Source organism: Melospiza melodia, chromosome 2 (assembly GCF_035770615.1).
Source record: "Melospiza melodia melodia isolate bMelMel2 chromosome 2, bMelMel2.pri, whole genome shotgun sequence".
Classification (NCBI taxonomy): Eukaryota; Metazoa; Chordata; class Aves; order Passeriformes; family Passerellidae; genus Melospiza; species Melospiza melodia.
In genome coordinates this window covers 25,185,870-25,207,133 of record NC_086195.1, presented here as the reverse complement: position 1 = coordinate 25,207,133, position 21,264 = coordinate 25,185,870, and the positions used below count along the sequence as shown (strand labels likewise).

The window sequence follows — 21,264 nt, the reverse complement described above, 5'->3', positions numbered from 1 at the left end:
AAAACGACCACAAACAATAGTCTTACTTCTAGTAGTTATTTGTTTCTTCATGTGATTTTGTTTTTAAAATTCACCTAGAACTTCTCTAAAGTCAATCTTAGACTGTTAGCAGAAGAAATAAAAATTGTTTTAAAACTTTAAAATTGGATATTATCACAGATGCATCATACATTTAAACATTTGTGTGATAGTCTTAATGAGAAGCAGGTAAATATCTGAAGCCAAGCCTGTTCCAGTTCTACCTTTGCAGTGATGATATATCACATGCAAGGCTCAATTAGGGCAATTTTTCCTCAGTTGAAACACCTTCTCGTTTTAACACCTCACAGGGTACTGTAAATTTCAAAAAGCATAGATGTTTTCCCCCACAAAAGCATTACCCTTTTGCTATTTTTCCTACCTTCATTCAATTCTGTGATTGGGGTAGTTCATCCTGGAGAAGAGGAGGCTCCTGGGAGACCCATTCTGTGGCCTTTCCATACTTAAAGGGGGCTTGAAAGAAAGGTGAGGAGGCCTTTGGCAGGGTCTGTTGTGATAGGGCAAGGCCTAATGATTTTAAACTAAAAAAAGGTTGATTCAGACTAGCTATAAGGAAGACATTTTTTGCAGTGGTGGTGATGAAACACTGGAACTGGTTATCCAGAGAGATGGTAGATGCCCCTGGATTGGATGGGGCTCTGAGCAACCTGATCTAGTTGAAGATGTCCCTGCTCATTGAAGGGGACTAGATGACCATTAAAGGTCTCTTTTAACTCAAACTGTTACATGATTATCTACCAAAAAGTATGTCCATAATAATAACAATAATAAAGAAAATTAGTGATTGGACAATGCAAAGATATTTTTTGGGGTGGTCTAACTGAGGGCACATCATAACAGGAACTTAAATACATTAACCAAAGCTGTTGCTGGTGTGTAATTTCCCTGTGTTTCTTTGTGGCAGGTGCCGTGTGGGAGAGAACTGGTGGTACAGAGGGGAGCACTGTGAGGAATACGTGTCTGAGCCACTGGTTGTGGGTATTGCAATTGCTTCTGTGGCAGGATTCCTTCTTGTGGCATCTGCTGTCATCTTCTTCTTGGCCAGGACCCTTCGAGATCAGTACACAAAGAGTGACACTGGGGACTCGCAGGGGTAGGTGACACCATCTAATATTTTAAACACACCGGCTACGATAAGGATAATTCTGTCCTAAGTCTTATATCACACAGTTTGCAAGCACCAGGACGTACAGGCACCTCCAAATGCCAGGCTTCCTTAGTGTATCTGCTGCCCTGGCAGGCTGCAGAGAAGCTCACAGTGTGTTTATTGCTCCCCCAGGCAGGGTGACAGCCTCTCGTCCATTGAGAATGCAGTTAAATACAACCCCATGTATGAAAGTGACACGACTGGCTACAGCCATTATTACCGGAGATATCCGCAGCTCACGTCCTACAGTTCCACCAGTGCAGAGACATCCACAGACTACAGCAGTGAAGAGATCAGGCACATTTATGAAAACAGTGAGCTTACTAAGGAGGTAAATGACCTTGTTTTCATAGTGGCATGGGAAAGATCATGGAAACAGTAAGCTTATTCCACACTTCTAACCTCAGAGGTGGGCCCGATCTTTCCCCAGTGTCTATGCTCCATCCAGATAAACAGGTTGCAGCTGATACAACTATTTAAAAGAAGGCAGAAAAGCTTGCTTTCCCTGCTTGCTTTCAGAGAAAATTATGGTTTTGTTCTGTAATTCTGTAATGAATTTCACATAATAAAGGATCTCATCACTTAGGTAACTTCATGGGAGCTGGGGAGGTTTGATGTATTACTTGACACAACATTTACCTTTTAAAGCAAACTCTCTTATGTAAGAGTAGTTGCACAGTGAAAAATTGGTACATCCAGGCCTTTTCACAGGATGATTTTGTTTTGGGTGTCTTCTGATTGTTTTTAAAGTTTAAGTCTTTCTATAACCTGCAAATTAGATCCCATCTTATTTCTTCCAGTATACCCAGTATCCAAGGTTTACTCTAGAAGGCTAAAGAGAAGGGATTTACTTCCCAGAACTAACTACAGGTCATTAAGCAACTGTGAGAGGTGTGAATCCAGTATGTAGCTGGTAGGCAAAGTATCTCTGAGTGATAAATGGTTTTGTGAAAGCCTGTTGAAATGCTACACTCTGTCCAAACCCTGGTTTTGAAAAGTGAGGTATTACTGAAATCAAATTAAATGCTTCACTTATTTTTTTTCAATTGGAGAAATTATAATTAAATAAATAAAATAAAGAAGAATTTTAGCATTGGAGCGCCCAATTTCAAGCTCCACTCTTTGAAATAACAATAGCAACACATAGGAGCCTTATTTCCCAAAACACAGAAATTAGTTATTTCTGTAGCATTCTGATTTCTACTATGTACTTACAATTCTGTTTATTGTGTTCCAGGAGATTCAGGACAGAATTCGAATTATAGAGCTCTACGCTAAAGACCGCCAGTTTGCAGAGTTTGTTAGGCAGCATCAAATGTGAGTGGAATGTCTTGTCTGGATAACTAACTCCTTTGATGTTTTGTCCTGTGGCCTTTACATTATTGTGTTATTTTTTAAGGTTTTAGATAGGCTAGGACACTAGAGGCTAAGATTTCAACAATATTTTTGAAGAGGTTCAACCCTTTTACAGTATTTAATAATCCCAGAAGTCCCAGGGGAAAAAAAAAAAAAAGCAGTGAAGAGGAATCCCAGAGTTAAGGGGGGTCAGAGCTCTGACATCATTTTAGGTCCTTGAAAGCACAGATAGAATCTTATTAATTCTTCTGGTGTAATTCCCATTGCTCGGTGCTTTGTTTAAAACCAGAAATTTTAAAAAGCCAAAACAAAAATGCTGATTTGTGTTGAGTTCTCGAGATTTGGCAACTGACCAGCGCCAGACAGATCATTGGTACAGGCCTGTCTGGTATGGTGGGCACCAGCTGTAGCAGAAACTTTACAATTCCAAACAATTAACCAATCTGAGCTGTGTGCTTTGATGAAAGCCGAGCACAAGGAAGGTCCTCAAAGACTGAATTGTTAGCAGGAACTGTATTCCTGCTGTAGGAAGCAGCAAACCACAACTTGCTGGGTCACTTTGAACAATACTGGAGTACAGTTCCTTGGCATCCTAGTAAAAATATATACAGTAGCCAAATGTCATGTTCCCAGATCTTCAGCAATAATTTTTTTTAATTGAAAGGAACAGCAGTTCCCATTTTTCCATGTCAGTCATTCATTTTTCTGTCTTTAAAGGGATCAGCATCTAGATTTCCCACAGCTGGAAAGCAGTAAGGGCTGCCTTGTATAAGCCTTGAATCCAATGTTTGAAAGAGCTGAACTTAACCACTGCTTTTCTGTTTTTCATTTTAGGAAGCTGCTTTAAGAAAAAAAGAAATTGATAGAATACACATGGGAGATAAATGCTACCTTGCTGCCCCAGCAACGGGCTCAGATGTAACTGCAAAGTTACTCATAGACTTAACATTGCATGGATGGATACAGATGTTTTCTACATGAATGGCTAAAATGTACAGATGTCTGTTTGTCTCTGGCTTTTCCATGTAAACTAACACTTTTAAGAGGTAATCAGAAGTGGCAGAGGTTATGAAAGTTCATTTTTCTTTAACTTCAAAATGGACATTGAAAGATTTTGTATACAAAGGCAAAAAAAAAAAAAAAAAATCTTCTTGGATAAGACAAGATACATGCACAACAGAAATAAAATGTGTATTGAAATCCCTGCCTGGCATTTTATCCCCTCACAGGAGCTTTCTGTGGAAATTCTATGGGTATAAAACACTAGCAGAAGGAAATATTTGATTTGCAAAGGAATGAGTTTTAGGGGAGAACTATTGTGCTAGAGTTATGTTAGTATGATTTTAAAGCATTCACAAACAAAACCTCACTGGAAAAGCTTTTCTTCTGTACAGATGCCTGATGTACATTTTGCCAGCTGGCATTAGCAAAGCAGAGGATAGCACTGAGCCTGCAGCCCCCTGAGGGCTCTCCCTGGGATAGAGGGAGCCTTGGCAGGCAGGACAGTGCTTCTGCAGCACACTGCAGTGTTTTTAAAGCCAGGATGGGGTGGTTCTCCAGCTCATTCTGGCAGACACACAAGCTGGGGCACAAGAAGGGCTTCTATTGTACAAATGTTCTGTGAAGCTTAAGTGGCTAACATTGATTTTTACTTTTTTTTTTTTTTTTTTTGTATGTAGACATTTTGTTTTATATTTTGTAAGTCAATTGCATTATTTATCTGTTGTGTGTTTCCTTCCCAGCTTGTTTTCATAAATGGATTTAGTTGTTGAGATAGAAAGATGACTAGTTTTAATAACGAAATACTAAACTGGCATTTGTGCCCATTCTTTTATATCTATATTATATTTAGTGTTTACTCAGTGTTGAATTCAGCCAACTAATATTTGAAATTACTGAACTGGGCAGTAGCCTGCCATGAGCTCCCTTTCAAAATCAGGTACTTGAGTCCATGCACATTTGGTAGATGTCAGCACTTTCCTGTGGGGAAGGGAAAATCTGAAATTATTCTTAGAATCCCTTAAATTGAAGAAGCCTAAAGCATTTTGAAATAGCTGAATTGAGAGGGGGACTTCCAAGTAAAGAAATGGAATTTTATCTTCAAGTGATGAAGAGAGTTCTGACTATATGTTAAGCTGTGTTGGGGCTCTGTTCCGTCCCCCAGGGCCTCTTGTTTAAGTCATTAACACAGGTCTCAGGGTTAGGGCACCAATTACAATCACATTAGCTTGTGCTAGCAAAAAAGGCCAAGTGATTTATTTCTATAACATCTGTAGTTCTCGGCCCCCATGTGCCAACAGCCACCTGATACTTTCCAGAGTTAAGTGACAGTGAGAATTACTTGGTTTTCTTTAGGCAGCTTAGCTAAACAACAGAATATTTCAATGCATTTTTTCTGTGTGTCCTGGAGAACCTCACTGGATCACTTGTGTAGTACCTTCTTGCCTTGAGTGGCAGGGGATGGGTATCAGAGCCACACATCTGTCAAAGAAATGCTTATATAAACCACTGAAAGCCAAATAATGCCAGACAGCAGGAAATATTATGGTGCTGCTGAACACTGTGAGCAGATGTTATGAGACAGAGTTCTGCTGGCAGGCCCAGGGGCTGTCAGAGTCTGAGGCACAGCCCAATCCTCGTGGCCCTGAGCATCCCATAATGCCAGGGCCTGTGATCAGAGCAGAGAATTCCTGGGCTCAGGGTGGGCAGCAGCCTGGGACTTGTTTCTGTGCAGCTCAGCTGCCAGCCTGGGAGATTTGGTGATGCTCTTGCTGGGTGCAGCTGGGGTCACAGAGGTTTTCCAGGTGTTCTGCTGTGCACAAGCTGAGATGAGGCTTGATTACACTGAGTGTGAGGTGGTTCAGTGAATATACAGTGATATTTTCTTTGTGTGTGTGTATATACATATGAACATGATGGTATGTTTTCACTACAATAAAAAATTATTTCCAAAGTATTTTCTCTATAACATTCATGTAGAGACTATGAGTTGATATGGAGAAGGTGTCTTAGCCATGAGCATTTGTGTGTGTGTAAGATCAGAAATTAGAGTTGGCTAAGCTGTTAAACTCCTTTGCTAACAAAAGTGCCAAATAGAGTCCATTAACACTTGCAAGGTTATAGACTGAAAATTCATGCTGGAAAGTACATACCTGGGTGCTTTGATTTCAGTTAAACTCTTTTGAAGGTGTTTCAATCAAAAAGCCAAGAACTTAATGAATGATTGAGTTTCTTTGATACTTTCCCAATCCAAGGCAAAGATAAAGAACTCTAAATATCCTAACAAAGCAAAAAAAAAAAACAAAAAAAAAAAAAACAAAAAAACCCCCAAAACAACAAAAAAGCCAACAACCACCCAACCAGGTCTGTGTACAAGTCTATCAGTCTGTTATCAGTGAGCATGCACTTTTTCACTAGATAAAAGTAATGACTTGAATGAGTTGGCTTAATTTAAGAGCATGGAGAAAAGCAGGTATTGTTTACCAAATGCTGACAGGTCTATCTGCATTTGTGGCTCCCCTCAAGGCTGGAAACATGGGAGAAAATGAGGTCCCCCAGGATGCTGCCAGCTGCCCCGTTAACAGAGGATCTCAAACACACAGAGCCCAGGCTGGATCTCTCAAGGCCTCATTTTTAAACCTCAAGTCACTAATCCACAGTGGCAGAATTCTACCAGGGCCAGAAATTCTAAGAGAAAACAAGTGTTCAGAGCTGCAAGTCTAGCACACAAGCCTGCCAGGAATTGTGTGCTTGTTCTGTATTTGTTTTTTCACATAGCATAGAGCCTTTCCCAGCAAGAAGCTAGAAGATATCAAGTGACTGAGTCTCTATTCCATGAAGCCCCAGACTGTGAGATTCCTGTACTGCTGGATAACAGTTTAGTTCCAGAAATAAAGGCTTTTTCAGGTTCTCAGAGACAGCTGAAGCTACACATTTCTCCTATCTCCTTCAAACCAAGGAAGTGCATGAATAAACTATTTAGGTTTTAAGAACTTACAGCTGAAATGTTAGAATGAAAAAAGCCTTTAATAATCAAGACTTTCATTACCATTTCTGATCAGGCTTGCTGGAAATGGTCCTTATTCTAAAGGGCTGCAGGAGTATGAGAGGACTGTGAGCCCTCTGCCCCATGGATGCTGTGAAGAGGGGCACACAAAGGTGCTAGAGCTCTAACATAGGGAGAGTCATCTCATCCTATAAAACACAAAACAAAAATATTCACCAATCCCAATTCATTTGTCTATCTGTAAGCATCATAGGACAGACACAGACTGACTCTGTACAGCATAGGAAATGGCTCAGGGCATTGTTGCTGTTTTAAATATTAGTAAAAAACTCACAGGGCTTTTGTGGTGTTTGTTTTATTTGAAGAATACACAACACCAGCAGCATTTCTGTCTTATCCTTCTGCTACTTGATCCAGTTTGGGAACAGATGCATCATCTTCTATATTACATCGATCCATTTGCTTTGGTTTTGCAGCTGGAAAAAAATTCCAAAGCTATTCCTGTGCCAGTTTTTTTTTAATTTGTCAGACCAAGAGGGAAAATTCTGGTTTTGCCATATTTACCACTAATTAGCTCTCCTATTTCAGACTATTAATGACCCCCAGGAATTTTTGCTGAGTTCCTGTCCTCTTGGACTCTTGTTTGTGCTGCTACTCATCCTCCTCGCTGGGTCACCCACCACACTGAGCAGTGCAGGCAGCTCTGCCTGTGGGATGGCAGCAGGTTGCAGAACTAAAATTGTCATCTTGCCTGAGGTGCTACAGCTGATCTGAGCCTGTTCTTTTAGTTTTCCTGTGTTTCCAGTTAAACACAAAAGTAGATTTCACCTCTTAGTTGTTTCAGGATGAGAAATACCCTCAATACTAGAATTTTGTGAGACATATGCCAATTTATATTTTTTAAAAATCAATTCTACCATCAGCATATCTAAGGACTTTGTTTCTGTACTAAATATATAAGTTGGAGTGAACTACACTTAAAGCCTGACCTTTATAGAAGGGGACACTGCCCCTTGCTCTCATTTATACAATTAAACCAACAAAATTTGACTATCTGTCTTGAATCATTGGAGGTTTAAATGTTGTTCAAAAATCTATTAAGCACAAATTAGAACTGGTGTTAATTAGGCTTGCAGTTGCATCTCCACAGATGATTACCAGATGGGGAAACCGTGTCTTTCTGGAAAGGCTGACATACCTTGAACAGAAATGAAAATGGGAGCAGTAAAGGATATGTCTGTACATCAAAACTTTATGTGGTAGCACGGGCTTGTGGCTGGATAAAAGAGTAAGTGAAGAGGTAGATTTTTCAGAGGTGAGCTTACAAGCAATCTGAAGTGGGAAATATTTCCATTTTGAGGACATCCACTCAGCCCCACCTAAAGATTACACAGTGATTGGACGGAATCATGTCTCAGAAAGGGAGGGGGATGCAGAGCACTCCCAGCAGCAGCACAGGACTCCTCTCCTGCCATGACCTACAGGTGACTGACTGCACTTTACTCTTTGTACATCCCATCACCTGCTCAGTAAGGCAGTGGCTTTTCTTCCCATCCCAAGTTTCACATGGAAAGATCAGAATGTTTTGATCCAAAAGAATGCTTTATACAGCTCTCCAGTAAACCAGAGACTGATGCACAGCTTTCTCTTTTTCCTTTTTTATCCTTTATTATTTAAAGCTTTGATTAAAAAATTAAACTAAAACAACCAGAAACAACAACAACAATGACAACAAAAGTCAACAAAACCTTCCCACACTTATCTTGAGTGTTTGCTTAACATGTGTGCTATACAAACTCCTTAGTCATGGAGGCAAACCCACAGCCATGATGGGAAGGCAGTGTGGTCTACAGAACTCTTCCACATGGAATTCTCACTTTGCTCTTCTTCCCACCACAGCAACATTTACAAAGTCAGCACATGAATATCTGTTAAGAAAACCCATCAAGTTTCAAAAATGATCCCACACTGGAATGTCCTCCCAGGGCTGGGAGGGAATGTGAATGGGATCCTCATAAACACAGAGACTGACCCTAAAACCTTTACCATTGCACACATAGCTCCTGATGGGACATGCCCAATGCACCACTGAATACACCAAGCTAACAAAAGCAGAAGCAGTGGGTGTGTGACTTGAGAGTAAGGTAGATGGTAAATGCTTTGGGGTTATCTCTAAGAATATTGATGGACATTTTTCAAAGAGCAAAGCACATGAGAGCTTTTCACTTATCTGCCAAGAAAAGAAAGGAAATAAAACTCTTGGTAAGGTGTTCAAAGCAGAGAACCCATCCATAGTTTTCAAGCAGACCAAGCCAGTCTCTAAAAGGGAATCATTTAGCCTGGAAAGATGGACTAAAGTCATGTCAGGAGAAACAAAGTAAACAAAGAGGTTATATTTTAAAGGGTTTTTTTCCTATATAAGGAAGAGGAGAAATATCCCCCAACCATTATGATTTGATAAACCTTCTAGTAAGTCAAGCTGTTATGTAATTATATCCTTAATATTGCTTTGCAAAGGGGAGGGCAGAACTCTGAGAATTTTGCCCAGTCAGGCCCTGTGCAGCCTGCTCTGCACACAGAGATGAGCAGGGAGGATGAAGTATGCTGTGTGCATCTGTCCTTGGAGGTTACATGGAAAATTTTACTTCTGAAATATTAGTGAGGGATGTGCATGACCCAGTAGAGCAGAGGTTCTGCAGCTTCACTGCTCAGCACCTGTTCAAGAACTGCCTTGTATCAGGTACTCTCAGCTGCTTGTGAACTGTGCACTGTTCCTCTGCAGGTGGAGCACTGCAGCACCCCTTGCCATCATATAAAAACCTGATTAGCTGTGATGACCAGTATGTTTCAGAAGCACTTAACAAAACTTCCCACTCTTTAATTACTAGTGTGCAAAAACCAGGCGATTTTATAACAGGAGAAACTTGGTCATTGGGGAAAAACCCCTGCAACCCAGCAAAAATAGGAGAGCTGTTCAGCCCTGTAATATAGAAAACCAAAGATGAGAATTCTCCAACATTCATGTGAACCTCTCATGAACATTCCTTAAACCAGCTCTAGGTAACTAAGCCTTCTGACATACAATGGTTGTGCCTTGTCCCCATTCTGCTCTGGGAAAAGGGAAATCTCAAATTTAGCAAAGATCGGTCATCAGAGGATGCATTCAGGGACCAAATCTGAAAATCAGAAGTATTTATCCAGCTTTAAATGAAAGATCATGCAAAATCCCACAAAAAATTAATGCTGAAAAACAGAACTGATACAGAAAAATGCCATTACTTTGGCTGCACTTTGTAAGACCATCAGCTGTCTCAGGCATCTGGGATTATTTGATCATTTCAGGACATCTGCTTATCTCCAGGGTGCTTGCCTCAAAACCCTGCCACTCTGAGCTTTCTTCCCTCTAGTTAGTATCAAAGAGAAAGGCCTAATCAAAACTTGGTTCAAATTAAAGAAGCAGCCCAGCCCAGTAGCAACAGCAATACTAACTGCTCTACATCCATCTCAATTGGATCCCACTTTGGAGTGCTTTTGAGGCTGGGAGGAAGGAGCAAAAGAAGGGGAGAAAAACAGAGAAAAGACAAAGCTATAGTCTGAGTCATCAACAACAGCTTAGATACAAGTCTATGAGAAACTGTAGAAATGGAAAGAAGTCTCATCCACCTGTGTTTATAGGGTCTTTCCAAGGGCAGGACAAAGAACTGATACCAGCCTACTCTAGTTAAAAGATTTTTGGCTGATTCCAACTGATTACATCTCATTTAGAGTTATTTTCAAAATAAGTTATGGACAAACAGGGTTCTCCTGAGCAACAGCAAGGAGACCAAAGCAGTTACAGCCTACCAAGCAAGTGTCAGCCTACTAAGCAAGTGACATATAAAACATTCAGACCACAAAAAGATATCATACTGAGAGGGAAGATTGCCAGCCTAGCTTGGGTTCAGGGCAGAGGTCTAGAGATAAAGGCCTGTGCAGGGTAGCACAGCCTGAAGTTCAGTGAAGGCCAACTTGCCCTCTTGGGTAAGCTATTCCACATGGACTGTAAGGTTGCTCAGGTTGCTGCCAGACTAGGGGACCTCACAGAACACACAAGTGATGGTTTGATCAGTGCTGATCTGGTGCCTTGATCAGCAGCTGAGCTCTGGAAAAGCAGGTTGGCTGCAGCTGGCAATTGCTGGCCTGGAAAGGCTCATCCCATGGGGCAGCCACATCACCCTGGTCATTTCAGCTGCACTGATGGCAGCTGTCCTCTCAGCAAGAGCCCTATCCACACCTTCCCACGGGTAGGGAGGCCAAGCTCCCTCCCCAGAGATGGCAGAGCAGTTCAGCCTGGCCAAGAAGGGTGCCCTGGCTTTGGTGGGTGCTCACATCTGGCACACACAGCATTGTACTGGTTCTCCAGATGGCACAGGCTGGAAGGATGCTGGACACTGCTCCTGCCAAGGGTGGAAACACTGCAGCTGTCAAACAGACATTTTCCAGGGTCTCCTGAGCAGACAGAACTACAAAGACAAAAGTGTTCTCTGGTTTCAGGATCTGACAGTTCACCTCATAGCTTGTTATGGAGAGTGGTTTCATGACTAACTCCTCTGCAGAAGACATCAACTACTGCCTTCACTTCTTAAAGGAAGAATGAATACATGCAGTGCTATTCCAACTGTCAGCACAAGGTTTGACATTTTACTTGCTTTGAAATTATTTCTTTAAATCATGCTGAAAATCTTACGCTTATCAGTTTTAGAAAGCAACCTGTTAACTCAGATATTGACACATTACTGAGAAATCTGCCACAAGGTGTTTCTAGGGGCACTGTGTTGTAGCCAGGGTGCTTTGTGCAGAAAGTTGGCTGAACATCACCCTGGACACTTAGTAGCCAGAAGAACATCCAGCCATTGAACAAACCCCTGAGAGTTGTCCCAGAATTGATCATGACCCAGTCTTGAAAAATTCTGATCTAGGTAAACTCCTTCAACACTAAATCCTTTCCTCCACAGCTCCCTCCAAAACTGCCATCTACCCACACAATCACCAAGATCCAATCTTATTGTATCTTCAATAAGTTCTGCTTCCAGAACCTCAGAGCAGTCTCATCCCAGTCTAGTAGGTCCTTCCCAGCAGGGACAGTAAGCACCACTGCTCACAGTAAAACATTTTCAGTAGTAATAATTAGCTATTTTCCACCCAAACACGTATCACTTCCCAAGTTATCACACTTATCTGCAGTTTGCCTCTCTGCTGAGCTGCTGGTGACAATCCATAGCCACAGGAGACTGCCATGGAGACCAATTCACATAAACCACCAAAGCACTATCCAAGGAAAATTGATTTTCTAGTTGGCACTGAATCTCATGAGCACTCACACAAAACCCCATGTACTCAAAGTTACACTTCATCTGAATATTACCCACATAAATAAGTATGGATGTTAATAAAAGGGAGATGTCAGCACTAAAAGGTGTTGAAAATTGTTTTAGGAATAATGAATACTTTGGGGATTAACAGTAGCATATGGTACCTTTCACCTCCAATTTACTGGTACAAATCCAGCTAGAGCAGCATGGATAAAAACCTTTACCATCTGGTGACTTATTGCTTTATGGAAAATAAGCAAAATCCACCACCATAACTGGAAGTCTTGTTGGCTTTCTCATCAGACAGATCAAAGAGGTGTAGAACACTCTTCTCCCCCTCCAGTACAACTGGTCTATTGACCTGAGAAATGAGGACAGCTGAATGCCAAATACTACTACCAATTCAATACCAGAAATTAAAATATGACATACTTTATTCCCTTTACTAGGGAACAGGATGATTTATGGTTTTCAACCCAAAACCTCATCCATTTCTTTCGTCCATCACAATCCCCCAAAGCAGTAGGTGTAACAATATTCTCCTTTTCTAAAAGCTTTATCTAGCTTCTTAAATCATTGCTGCTATGGCAGGGCTACTTTACCATGATTCACATTTAGTAGCTCTCATATCACCCATAACAAGGAAGCCTGAAGTAATCAGCTTCCATGCCACTGTGAATTCTTTTGAACATTATGCTTTTTTATTCAAGAGTACCATCCAAGTTTGAGTTACCTGGTTTGTTTCTAAATTTGCTCTCTCATGCTCCAATTTCTCCCTATGAGTTAGAAAGGTTCTTTTCTAAAAGAAATATTATCATTAATATTGTAGGAAACATGCAATCAGTTACTATCTGTTTTAAAATTAATAGCAACAGGTACATAAAAGTCCTCTGAATTTCCTTCTAATTTATCACTTGGAAATCACCTTATATATAGCAGAACTTACTAGCTGTTTAATATATCTGATCTTTCTTAATGGCATATGGGAGCTTCTCTGAATAACTTGAAACTGGGGTAGTCAGAAGATAATTTTCTTGCCTTCTTTAAAGCTTTATTTTTATCCCAGAGCAAGTAGTGTGTTTTTGGCTAAGGCTGAGAGCAGCTACTTTCCCATCATGTAAGGACCAGGAACACAAATCCCATCAGAGAAATCCCTTAAGTTTCCTTGGCAAATCTGCACCTGTTGTTTTGGAGCCTCTTAATAAAAACCCCCAATAAGGGTTCTTATTTCATTACCCCATGTACACTTTAAGCACTACTGATCAAAGGCATGACAGTGCAAACTGGAGATTTTCTGTTCTCTCTCCTTTGCCTGTTTTATCGGGATGATTAACACATGCCAAGTAAGACAAAGCTAGAAATAACTAAAAGGGATTGAGATCTGCCAGAAACACCATCTCACAGATCATATTATGTCTTTTCATACTCCAGCCACACCAGCTCCCTGCTCTGACCACCTGTGTGTGGATACACTGTCTGGCAGGGCTCCCCAGGGAATATTTTCATGCATTTGCTAAGCTTTCCAGGTATCTTTGGGCTTTTATCCTTAATCTAAGAAAAATAATAATAAAATAAAGTGTCAGTAACTACTCAGTCACCAAATATTTGGAGCCAAAAGTAGCCCTGTACAACAGAGAACAGTCTGCATCACTTCAAAGTGACCAAACTCCAGGCTGCAGTTTAAACACAGTGGTCTCTGTAATGACTTCTCCCTTCCAGCTTTAATATGCTATGAATTACACAGCTGCTAAACCACAGTGGAATTCCTGGCTGAAGGAATGTGCAAAGTTTCAAGGGGTGCTCTTCTGAAAATAAAGAGCAACGCATGAGAAGTTACTCAAGAATTTCAAGGGCCAGAAAGTGCACGGGCCCAGATGCCTGCCCATAGCTGCTAGAAAGACAACTCAGTTTAGGATTTGCTTGACACTTTTCCATTTAAGATTTCAATCCACAGCCCTTGTCCTTCAGATTCTTCTATGTATTTGTGGCACAGACAAAAGGAAAGACTGCTTAATTTGAGCCTTGCTTTCAGATAGTCCTGACAAGTTTCCTGTCTCTCATCAATAATGATCTGAATATTTTAGACTTGAGGAGAAACTGAACCTTTCTTTAGTGTTACATCTTCTTTAAACACAATCATAGAGCATGGTTGTATGAATGGCAATATAAGTTTGATAGCATTATATGTTACTGAATGTCTATTAATCAAAGCAAATGGCTTCTTCAAGGCTCTCTGTCAGCTGGTGCACTGCTCTAGCAAGTTTGGCAGGAGAAAAACAACAATAACATAAATACAAAACCAGAATGGAAAAGTAACCTCTTGACACAGGTTTAAATACAATTACAAGCTGGCTGAAACTAGATGGAGTCCTAGAAAAGAGATAAAGGGGCAAAGTTTGCTTTGAAATGGACCACAAAACTTCAACACAAGCTTGTGCTCTTTTAACAAAAGGCAAACCAGAAGGACAGGGGGTACCAGAGACTCACTGCCATCCCCACAAAACCAGCTCAAACCAGAGTTCAGTGGCATTTGCAAGGCAAACCAGGTGTCTTACTGGATGTTGTGTAAAACCAGAGCAAAGATCCCAAGAGGTTTGGTAAGGTGTCCAATTCACAGAGTCTAAGCTAGCAGTGGCTTCCCACAATTTGCAGCTCCTCTGGGACCAAGCTTTTCAAAAGCCAGAGAAATTAATTCATGATTGGTGCCTCTGCACATTGCAAAGACTTCTGCAGTGAACTCTCAGAAGCCTTGGGCTCCATGTTGGAGCACACAGCCATGGATGCAGGAACATTATCCTGGCTGAGCCTAAACTCAGAGTGCACACCTCGGTGCTAGAGTCACTTTTGGATTTACATTTGCAGTAATAAGCAAGGAAAACTGCCTCTAGCTTTGTAATTAGCAAGTTTCCTCACTGACAGGACTCAGCCTGTGGAAACTGCTGAGCCTGCTATGCCTTGTTAACTCTTTTAGCTCAGTCTCCAAGTGAATAAATAAATAAGTAAAATAAAATATCAAATGTGAATTTAAAAAAAATGACATACAACAATTGCAGCAGACTTCAATGGTATTAGAAGTACCAGAAAACGCTCAGAGAAAAAAGGGGTGTGTGCTAAGACTATATTCTCTATTTCTTACTGTTTTCCTCACCCCAGTTTCTCTTTTAGTTTCTGATTTTTTGCTCCTTTAATTTTCTCAACTTCTCCCACTTCTTAACTGCATTTCTTATAGTACCGGTACAATCTAGTATAGTATTTCATTTTCTCCTGTCACAAAGAGGGACTTGAATGTGTGTTGCACACTGAATGGTTGCTGATTTTCTCAGGTGTCTCAACTTTAAACAGTATTTTGTATCCCCTTATATCCAGTTGCTTTTCCTTGATCAGAGTGTTATGCCTCAATATGGTTGTTATCATGGGCTAATAATTGAAAATAAGGAGTAAAATCTTGCTATTCACCTGTAATAAAACAAACTGTCTGAGACTGGAGGACTTTGCATACAAAGACATTTAACAAGATCCTGTGACCTGACAATGAACTTAAAAGAATTGGGCAACAAATGAGAAATACTCAGGCATTTAAACACACAGTGGCTCTGGAGGGGTTGCATGGATTCTGGACTCCCACTTGGAGTCCTCAAACCTAAATACTATTCCCCCCAGCTTTCTAAAGTGGGACAGCTGAGCTTCACTTCCAAGAGGGAAATGTGATGGGCACCCTTGAAGGCATCTGACAGCAATACCTTTGAGCACGAGCATGCATGTGGACTTCATCCTTGTCCTCATTTACACCCCTGACTGAGTTGACCACACCAAACTGACATATTGCTTCAGCCATCACCGTCTCTCCTCATCTGCCTTTGGCAATTCTGCTCCACATTCTGCACGTGGCTGCTGTGATATAGCTGAGCCTCAGGGTACAGAAACACTTACATGAGACTGGGTTTACTTAGCATAAAAATCAGCATATCTGCGTAGTACCCATAAAAAACCATGTACACACCCAGAGCTAACCCAGCCAGCAAGTTTGCACTGTCCTGTTCTCTGTAACAAAGATGGAAACTAGTGCCAAAGGGAACAAAGCTCTGGAAAGTTAATGCATGCACATTCTGCTAGAAGTTTTCTCACATTCTCATGACTCACATTCTTAACTCTGTTAGATCCTAAGGGGGCTTCTTCCCTCAAAAATTGTGAATTTCACAAACTGTTCACAAAGAAAAAAAATTTTGATCCATCTTTTGTCAGCTCCTGGATCCTGACAAAAGTTTCACTTTTTATTTTTTCCAGACATTCTGTAATGGTTTTAATACAACGTGGTCAAAAACAAAATTGGATTCTTCCTCTGTAAAGATATCACACTTGTGACACTGACCACAGCATTTTTCATGTGTGTCTCATCTCCAGCCTGTGCCTGCTATTTCTTTCTTTGTAATACCTATAGAATCTGATCCCTCTCATCAGCTTGATATTTTTTCTTTCAGCTCCATCACCACTGGCCTTTCTACACTCATCACGTTTCCTCACAGCTATTCAGTGTAGCACTGTTTATATAGTTACCCTAAGCAGGAGCTTCAATTACATTTTCTTCATTGATCAGTCATCCTCATACGCCTGGGAGCTGTACCAGGACTCATCCTCTGCCTCCAGGAACGTACCTTGTCTTACCCTGTACTGCTTTACTGTGCTGCCATCCATCCCATTTAGTGCCACCACCCTTTGTTGTCCCACTCTCTGTACCACCTCCAACAGAAAACTCTTGTCCACATCTCTCTGTGGAGATTTCCCTGTCTTCCTTTTTGGAACACTTTTAATGATTGGGGTGACTGGGCTGGTTTCCCAACCCCACAGACATGGTTTCCCAGAAGGAAATCTACCCAACAGATGTATCAAATGAGCACAGCTAACTTAAAAAAATCCTACCAATCCCAACTTACAAAAGTAAGAAAAGAAAATTTAACTTCCTTTTAATAACACAGAGAAGAGGATCCCATTTCAAGTTTTTTTATATAGTTATAAACACACCATTCTTATATTCTGAAATTATGTCTGGCCTTGTACATTTAGTTTACAGAATCACATTCAGTTTCCTCTGCTCTGGGCCACATTCCTAGCTGTCACAGGGTTTCTGTGTTGTTCTGGGCGAGCTGCTAAGTTACTAAATATCGGGAAATCTGGAGCACTTACTTCCCCTTCCATAGAACCAAGAGAAGTACTCAGCTTTCTCAGGTTAATGGTAGGCCAAATTATATTTATCTGTATGCCTGTTCCTCAGTTCTCCCCTAATAATTAGACAGAGATTATATTAGTGCCTCATTTGGGTGCTGAAGAGGCCCCTTAATCATTTGAGGAAAGTTCACATAGAAGCTGTACAAATTAATTTTGGTAAAAGAGCAAAACTAAAACCCAACAAAAGCCATTAAATCTGGCCAAAACTAAACAGAAAAGCAAAACAGTGAAACACCTCAATCCCTAATAGTGCAGGACAAGTAAAGATTTATGAAAGATTGTATAACCTGTTAAACATATATTACTTCTCCTCCAGATCACATGTAGAAAATTCTTTGCATTTACATGGTTCTCTTCATGTCTCACTAACCACAGTGTCAGGGTCTTTGCAAGCTGTCAGCTGACATAAGGAGTAACAGTTGTCTTAAATTAAGATTGCATGCTGAACTAGCAGCACGAGGGCTCATTAGAAAGAATGAAGGAGAAAACCTGGCCAAACTTCTCTTCAATTTTCATTTATCCTTTAAGGACAATCAGGAGAGCAGATGGTGTATCATTCCTGCACAGCTTCTGAGTAAAGAAAGCTGATCCATTTATTTAATAGTCTTACCTCCTGTCAGTCCTGTCTTTGGCAAATGGCATAGTGCAAGCTTTCCCCTTACTACAAGACTTCTTTCCTGACAGGCATGGAAAAATTTAAGCTTTCCTGTCAGTCAGATGAGTCCCTTTATCCCATTTGGCAACAAACCAGCAAGTCTGTAAAAATAGACTGCCATCTGACTAAGCAACTGTGAGGCTGTAGGACATGCTGGAATGCCAACCTGAATGCAGTTAATCAGCTGGTGCCTTTCCAGCAACACCTTCTGGCTGCTCATAAAGCACAGGAAACCTCTTTCAATGGTGCACTTAAAAGAACATATTTAAAATGGGTATTTGCTTTGCTTTCTTTGGTGTGAGGATGTGTGTGTGTGTTTTTGTGGCTGTAATTGTGCTCTGATTTTAAAGATTTGTTAACTTGAGCCTTTCTCATGAGATCTCTCTAGAAAGTCTTGTGTTATTTCTTTTCACCTTTTGTGCTTTGGGACAAATGGGAAAGATAAGAGACTCAAAACCAGACATAGTTCAGAAGGCTTTAGTTCAGAAGACTTCTACATAAAGGCTGTTTGATATAGTGCATACTGGTTTGGCAGACAGGAATGACCATTATTGGCTATTAGGAAGGCAGCAGACAAACATGGATCAATTTTGTGAAAGTGAAGTATTATTGTAAAATCAGGACCCCTGATGAAGGAAGTGATTGGCATCTGACTCCATGGAATGGTGAATTCTCAATTTAATAAAAGTATATTATATTACATTATACTATAACTATACTACATCATACTTATGTCTAACTAACTACTGAAAAACTCGTGACTGTCAGCCGACAGTCCTGACACCCACACGTGGATCCAACTGGTCAGTGAATCAAAACCCCCTCACCAGAATCCAATCAAGTGATCACCTTGGGTAAACAATCTTCCAACATATTCCACATGTTGAAAAACACAGCAGCAAATGAAATAAGAATTGTTTTGACCATTCTTTTCTCTGCTTCTCTCTGTTCAGAGGGCATGTGAATACCACAAAGTAGTTCATGGTATCTGACAGTATCAAGAGTATTTTGGTATTATTGACAGAAAATGTTTCCATTTAAAATAAATTAAGCTCCCTCCATTCAGATCAATCACCAAGACAAGCTAGAAAGAGTCAATAAAGTAACTGGAGTGAAAGACACTCCTCCTTCCTCTCAATATCTGCTTCACCAGTTTAGTCTCCTAAACAGGGTAACCTTGAATAAAGAAGTAAAATGTAAATGGCTTGCTGACATCAATCTATTCTATTATTTCAGGCTGAATAATAAAATGTGATGGCTTCAAATAAATAAAGTAATTCTACAGCTACGAAATGTAACAATTTATAAAAACACCTGAGAAATTTTTGAGGTATGTATACAGGCTCTACTTCGCTATCTGAAATTCACATTTTGGATCACAGGGAAACACTCACCTGCCTTTCCAACACTGCTTCTATTCCCTCACTCTCAAATGCATTTAAGCAGATAACCTACAGCACACTCTGCTGGAATTTCTAGGCTGGTACTTAACTAATAATTTTTTCACTCATGCTTTTCCAAGTAATTTACTTTTATACCTATACAAATGATAATTACAATTAAAAGTATAATATTATTACATTGTGCCCTAGAGATGCATTACAAAAGGTACCTGCACTTCAAATAATGAGCACACAATTTTAATTAGAAGTAAGCACCAGTGTGGGACAACAGGGAAGAAAATTTCAGGGAAGAAGTCAATACCTACTGTCTTAAGGACAGGGCACAGACTAGACTGTTACATCTAGACTGCTGTCCCAAATTACTACAGAAGACTTCACTTCAATGATAACTTTCAAGAAAAATGGAAAAAAATGCTATGTCAAATATGAGAGGAAAAGCCAACTTGCAAGAGAAAAGTGGGGATGCAGTATTCATTTAATTATTTTTTATCATGATTATCTGCACTGAAGGGAAGAGTGGAAAGGAGAAAGTTCCTAAATTTTGCTGTTGCCCACCCCATTATTTTATTATTATTATTATTGTCTCAAAGACATACCATGGCACTCTACAAGACTAGGTGAGCAATTAAATCAATACATCTCCAGAAAATAACCACGCATTTAGAGTTACACAGAAAAAATTGTTAATTATAGAGTAAAATATGTGTATCTCAGTCCTCTACTGAAGTCTTTGAGGAGAGAAACATATCTCCAAGATATAACTAAAATTAGGTTAGGAAAATTTGCCACTTTCTACTAAACTCCACAACAGAGAAATTCTGACTGGAAATTGTGCATTGCTGTGAATATTGTGAGAAGGCAGAGAAAGCTGTTCACCATTTTGCAACTGGGCACAACCCATTTGTCATGTAGGAGTTTTGTTTGCTTGGTTTCTTTTTAAAAACTAAAAATAACATTCTTTTGAAAACAGATGGTAGCAACTAGTTTGACACAAACATTAAATGTAAAATTTCCCTGTTTTGGCTACACCCTGTGTAATTTTATTGGGGCAAATGTTCCAGATCTTGCCAAGGCTATGTCCATAGATCCCAGAGCAGAGAGGCAAAGTCCAAATTAACTTCCTTTTAAACATGGTGATTAGTTCTTGGTCTCAACTTTTTTTAAATTGGGATACCAAAAAAGATACCAAGAATCAAATTTTGCTACCTAGAACTGGAAAGCCTGTGAAGAGCAAGTGTATACACTAAAAAAGAAGAGATGTCTAAATCACAGCAAGAACGTGAGCTCCTCATTTCTCCAGATGATACTCTAATCTGTTAGAAGGAAGGTCAGTTTAGGATTATTGTGGTATGTACTTTCCTTTAGCTGGGGGCCTCCTGCTCCCCCAAATGCTGTTTTTCCTTTTAAGTGCAGGAAGGAATGTTCATTCCAGTTGTAGAGCATGCAGTCAGTCTAATTTATTGCATTTGGGCTGAAAAGGATCAAATTAACATTTAAGGTCAAAAACCCTGTAGCTGTTAAGCTAATTATAGCAGGGGTGAGTGTGTGGGAGGAGAGATGAGAGTTGCTGGACTTGAACAGGAGATGTAGCAAACCTGCACAAGTGGAAATGACAAGGGTTGGCTGCAATGCAAATGCTGGCATGGAAGCTTGAGCTGGACCTGTCTCCTAGACCAAAAAGACAGGAAATGTGAGCTGCTGGAACATCTTCCCATCTTCCAGCAGCATGAGCAAAAAGAGCACATCCTATTGCCAATTTTTCTTCCTTTTTCTCTGAGCACTTGTTTTTGAGGCATGTGCTTTCCAGTACGTATTTTTTGGGGGAAGTGTGCTTTCCATCATCTATGAAAGCATTCATCAGTGTGCTTTGAGAGACAGCTCCCCAGTCCTTCCTCTTATTGAATTTCCTGCCCTAAATAACTAAGCATTCTTACCGCTCACCAATATCTCAATCTTTATAATCTTCAATTTCCATCTTCATGTCGTGTGGAAAATCACACTATGAAAAGCCACTGCTCACAAAAGAGACACCAAAGTCCTGCACCTTTGCTCAAATAAAGGGAGAGAGGCCACTGGGGACTCAT

General features: G+C 40.3%; 1 protein-coding gene across 1 annotated transcript in view; it reads left to right on the top strand.

The window, feature by feature from the left end:
* The window catches only part of IMPG2 (interphotoreceptor matrix proteoglycan 2), a 53,885-nt gene extending 49,713 nt beyond the window's left edge, over window positions 1–4,172 (top strand). Inside the window, exons 17-20 of the mRNA XM_063179617.1 lie at window positions 944–1,132; window positions 1,319–1,517; window positions 2,424–2,503; window positions 3,377–4,172. Of these exons, the coding sequence (XP_063035687.1) occupies window positions 944–1,132; window positions 1,319–1,517; window positions 2,424–2,503; window positions 3,377–3,389 (481 nt within the window). The 3' untranslated portion in view covers window positions 3,390–4,172. The remainder of the gene's footprint in view (window positions 1–943; window positions 1,133–1,318; window positions 1,518–2,423; window positions 2,504–3,376) is intronic.
* The last annotated feature ends 17,092 nt before the right edge of the window (window positions 4,173–21,264 follow it).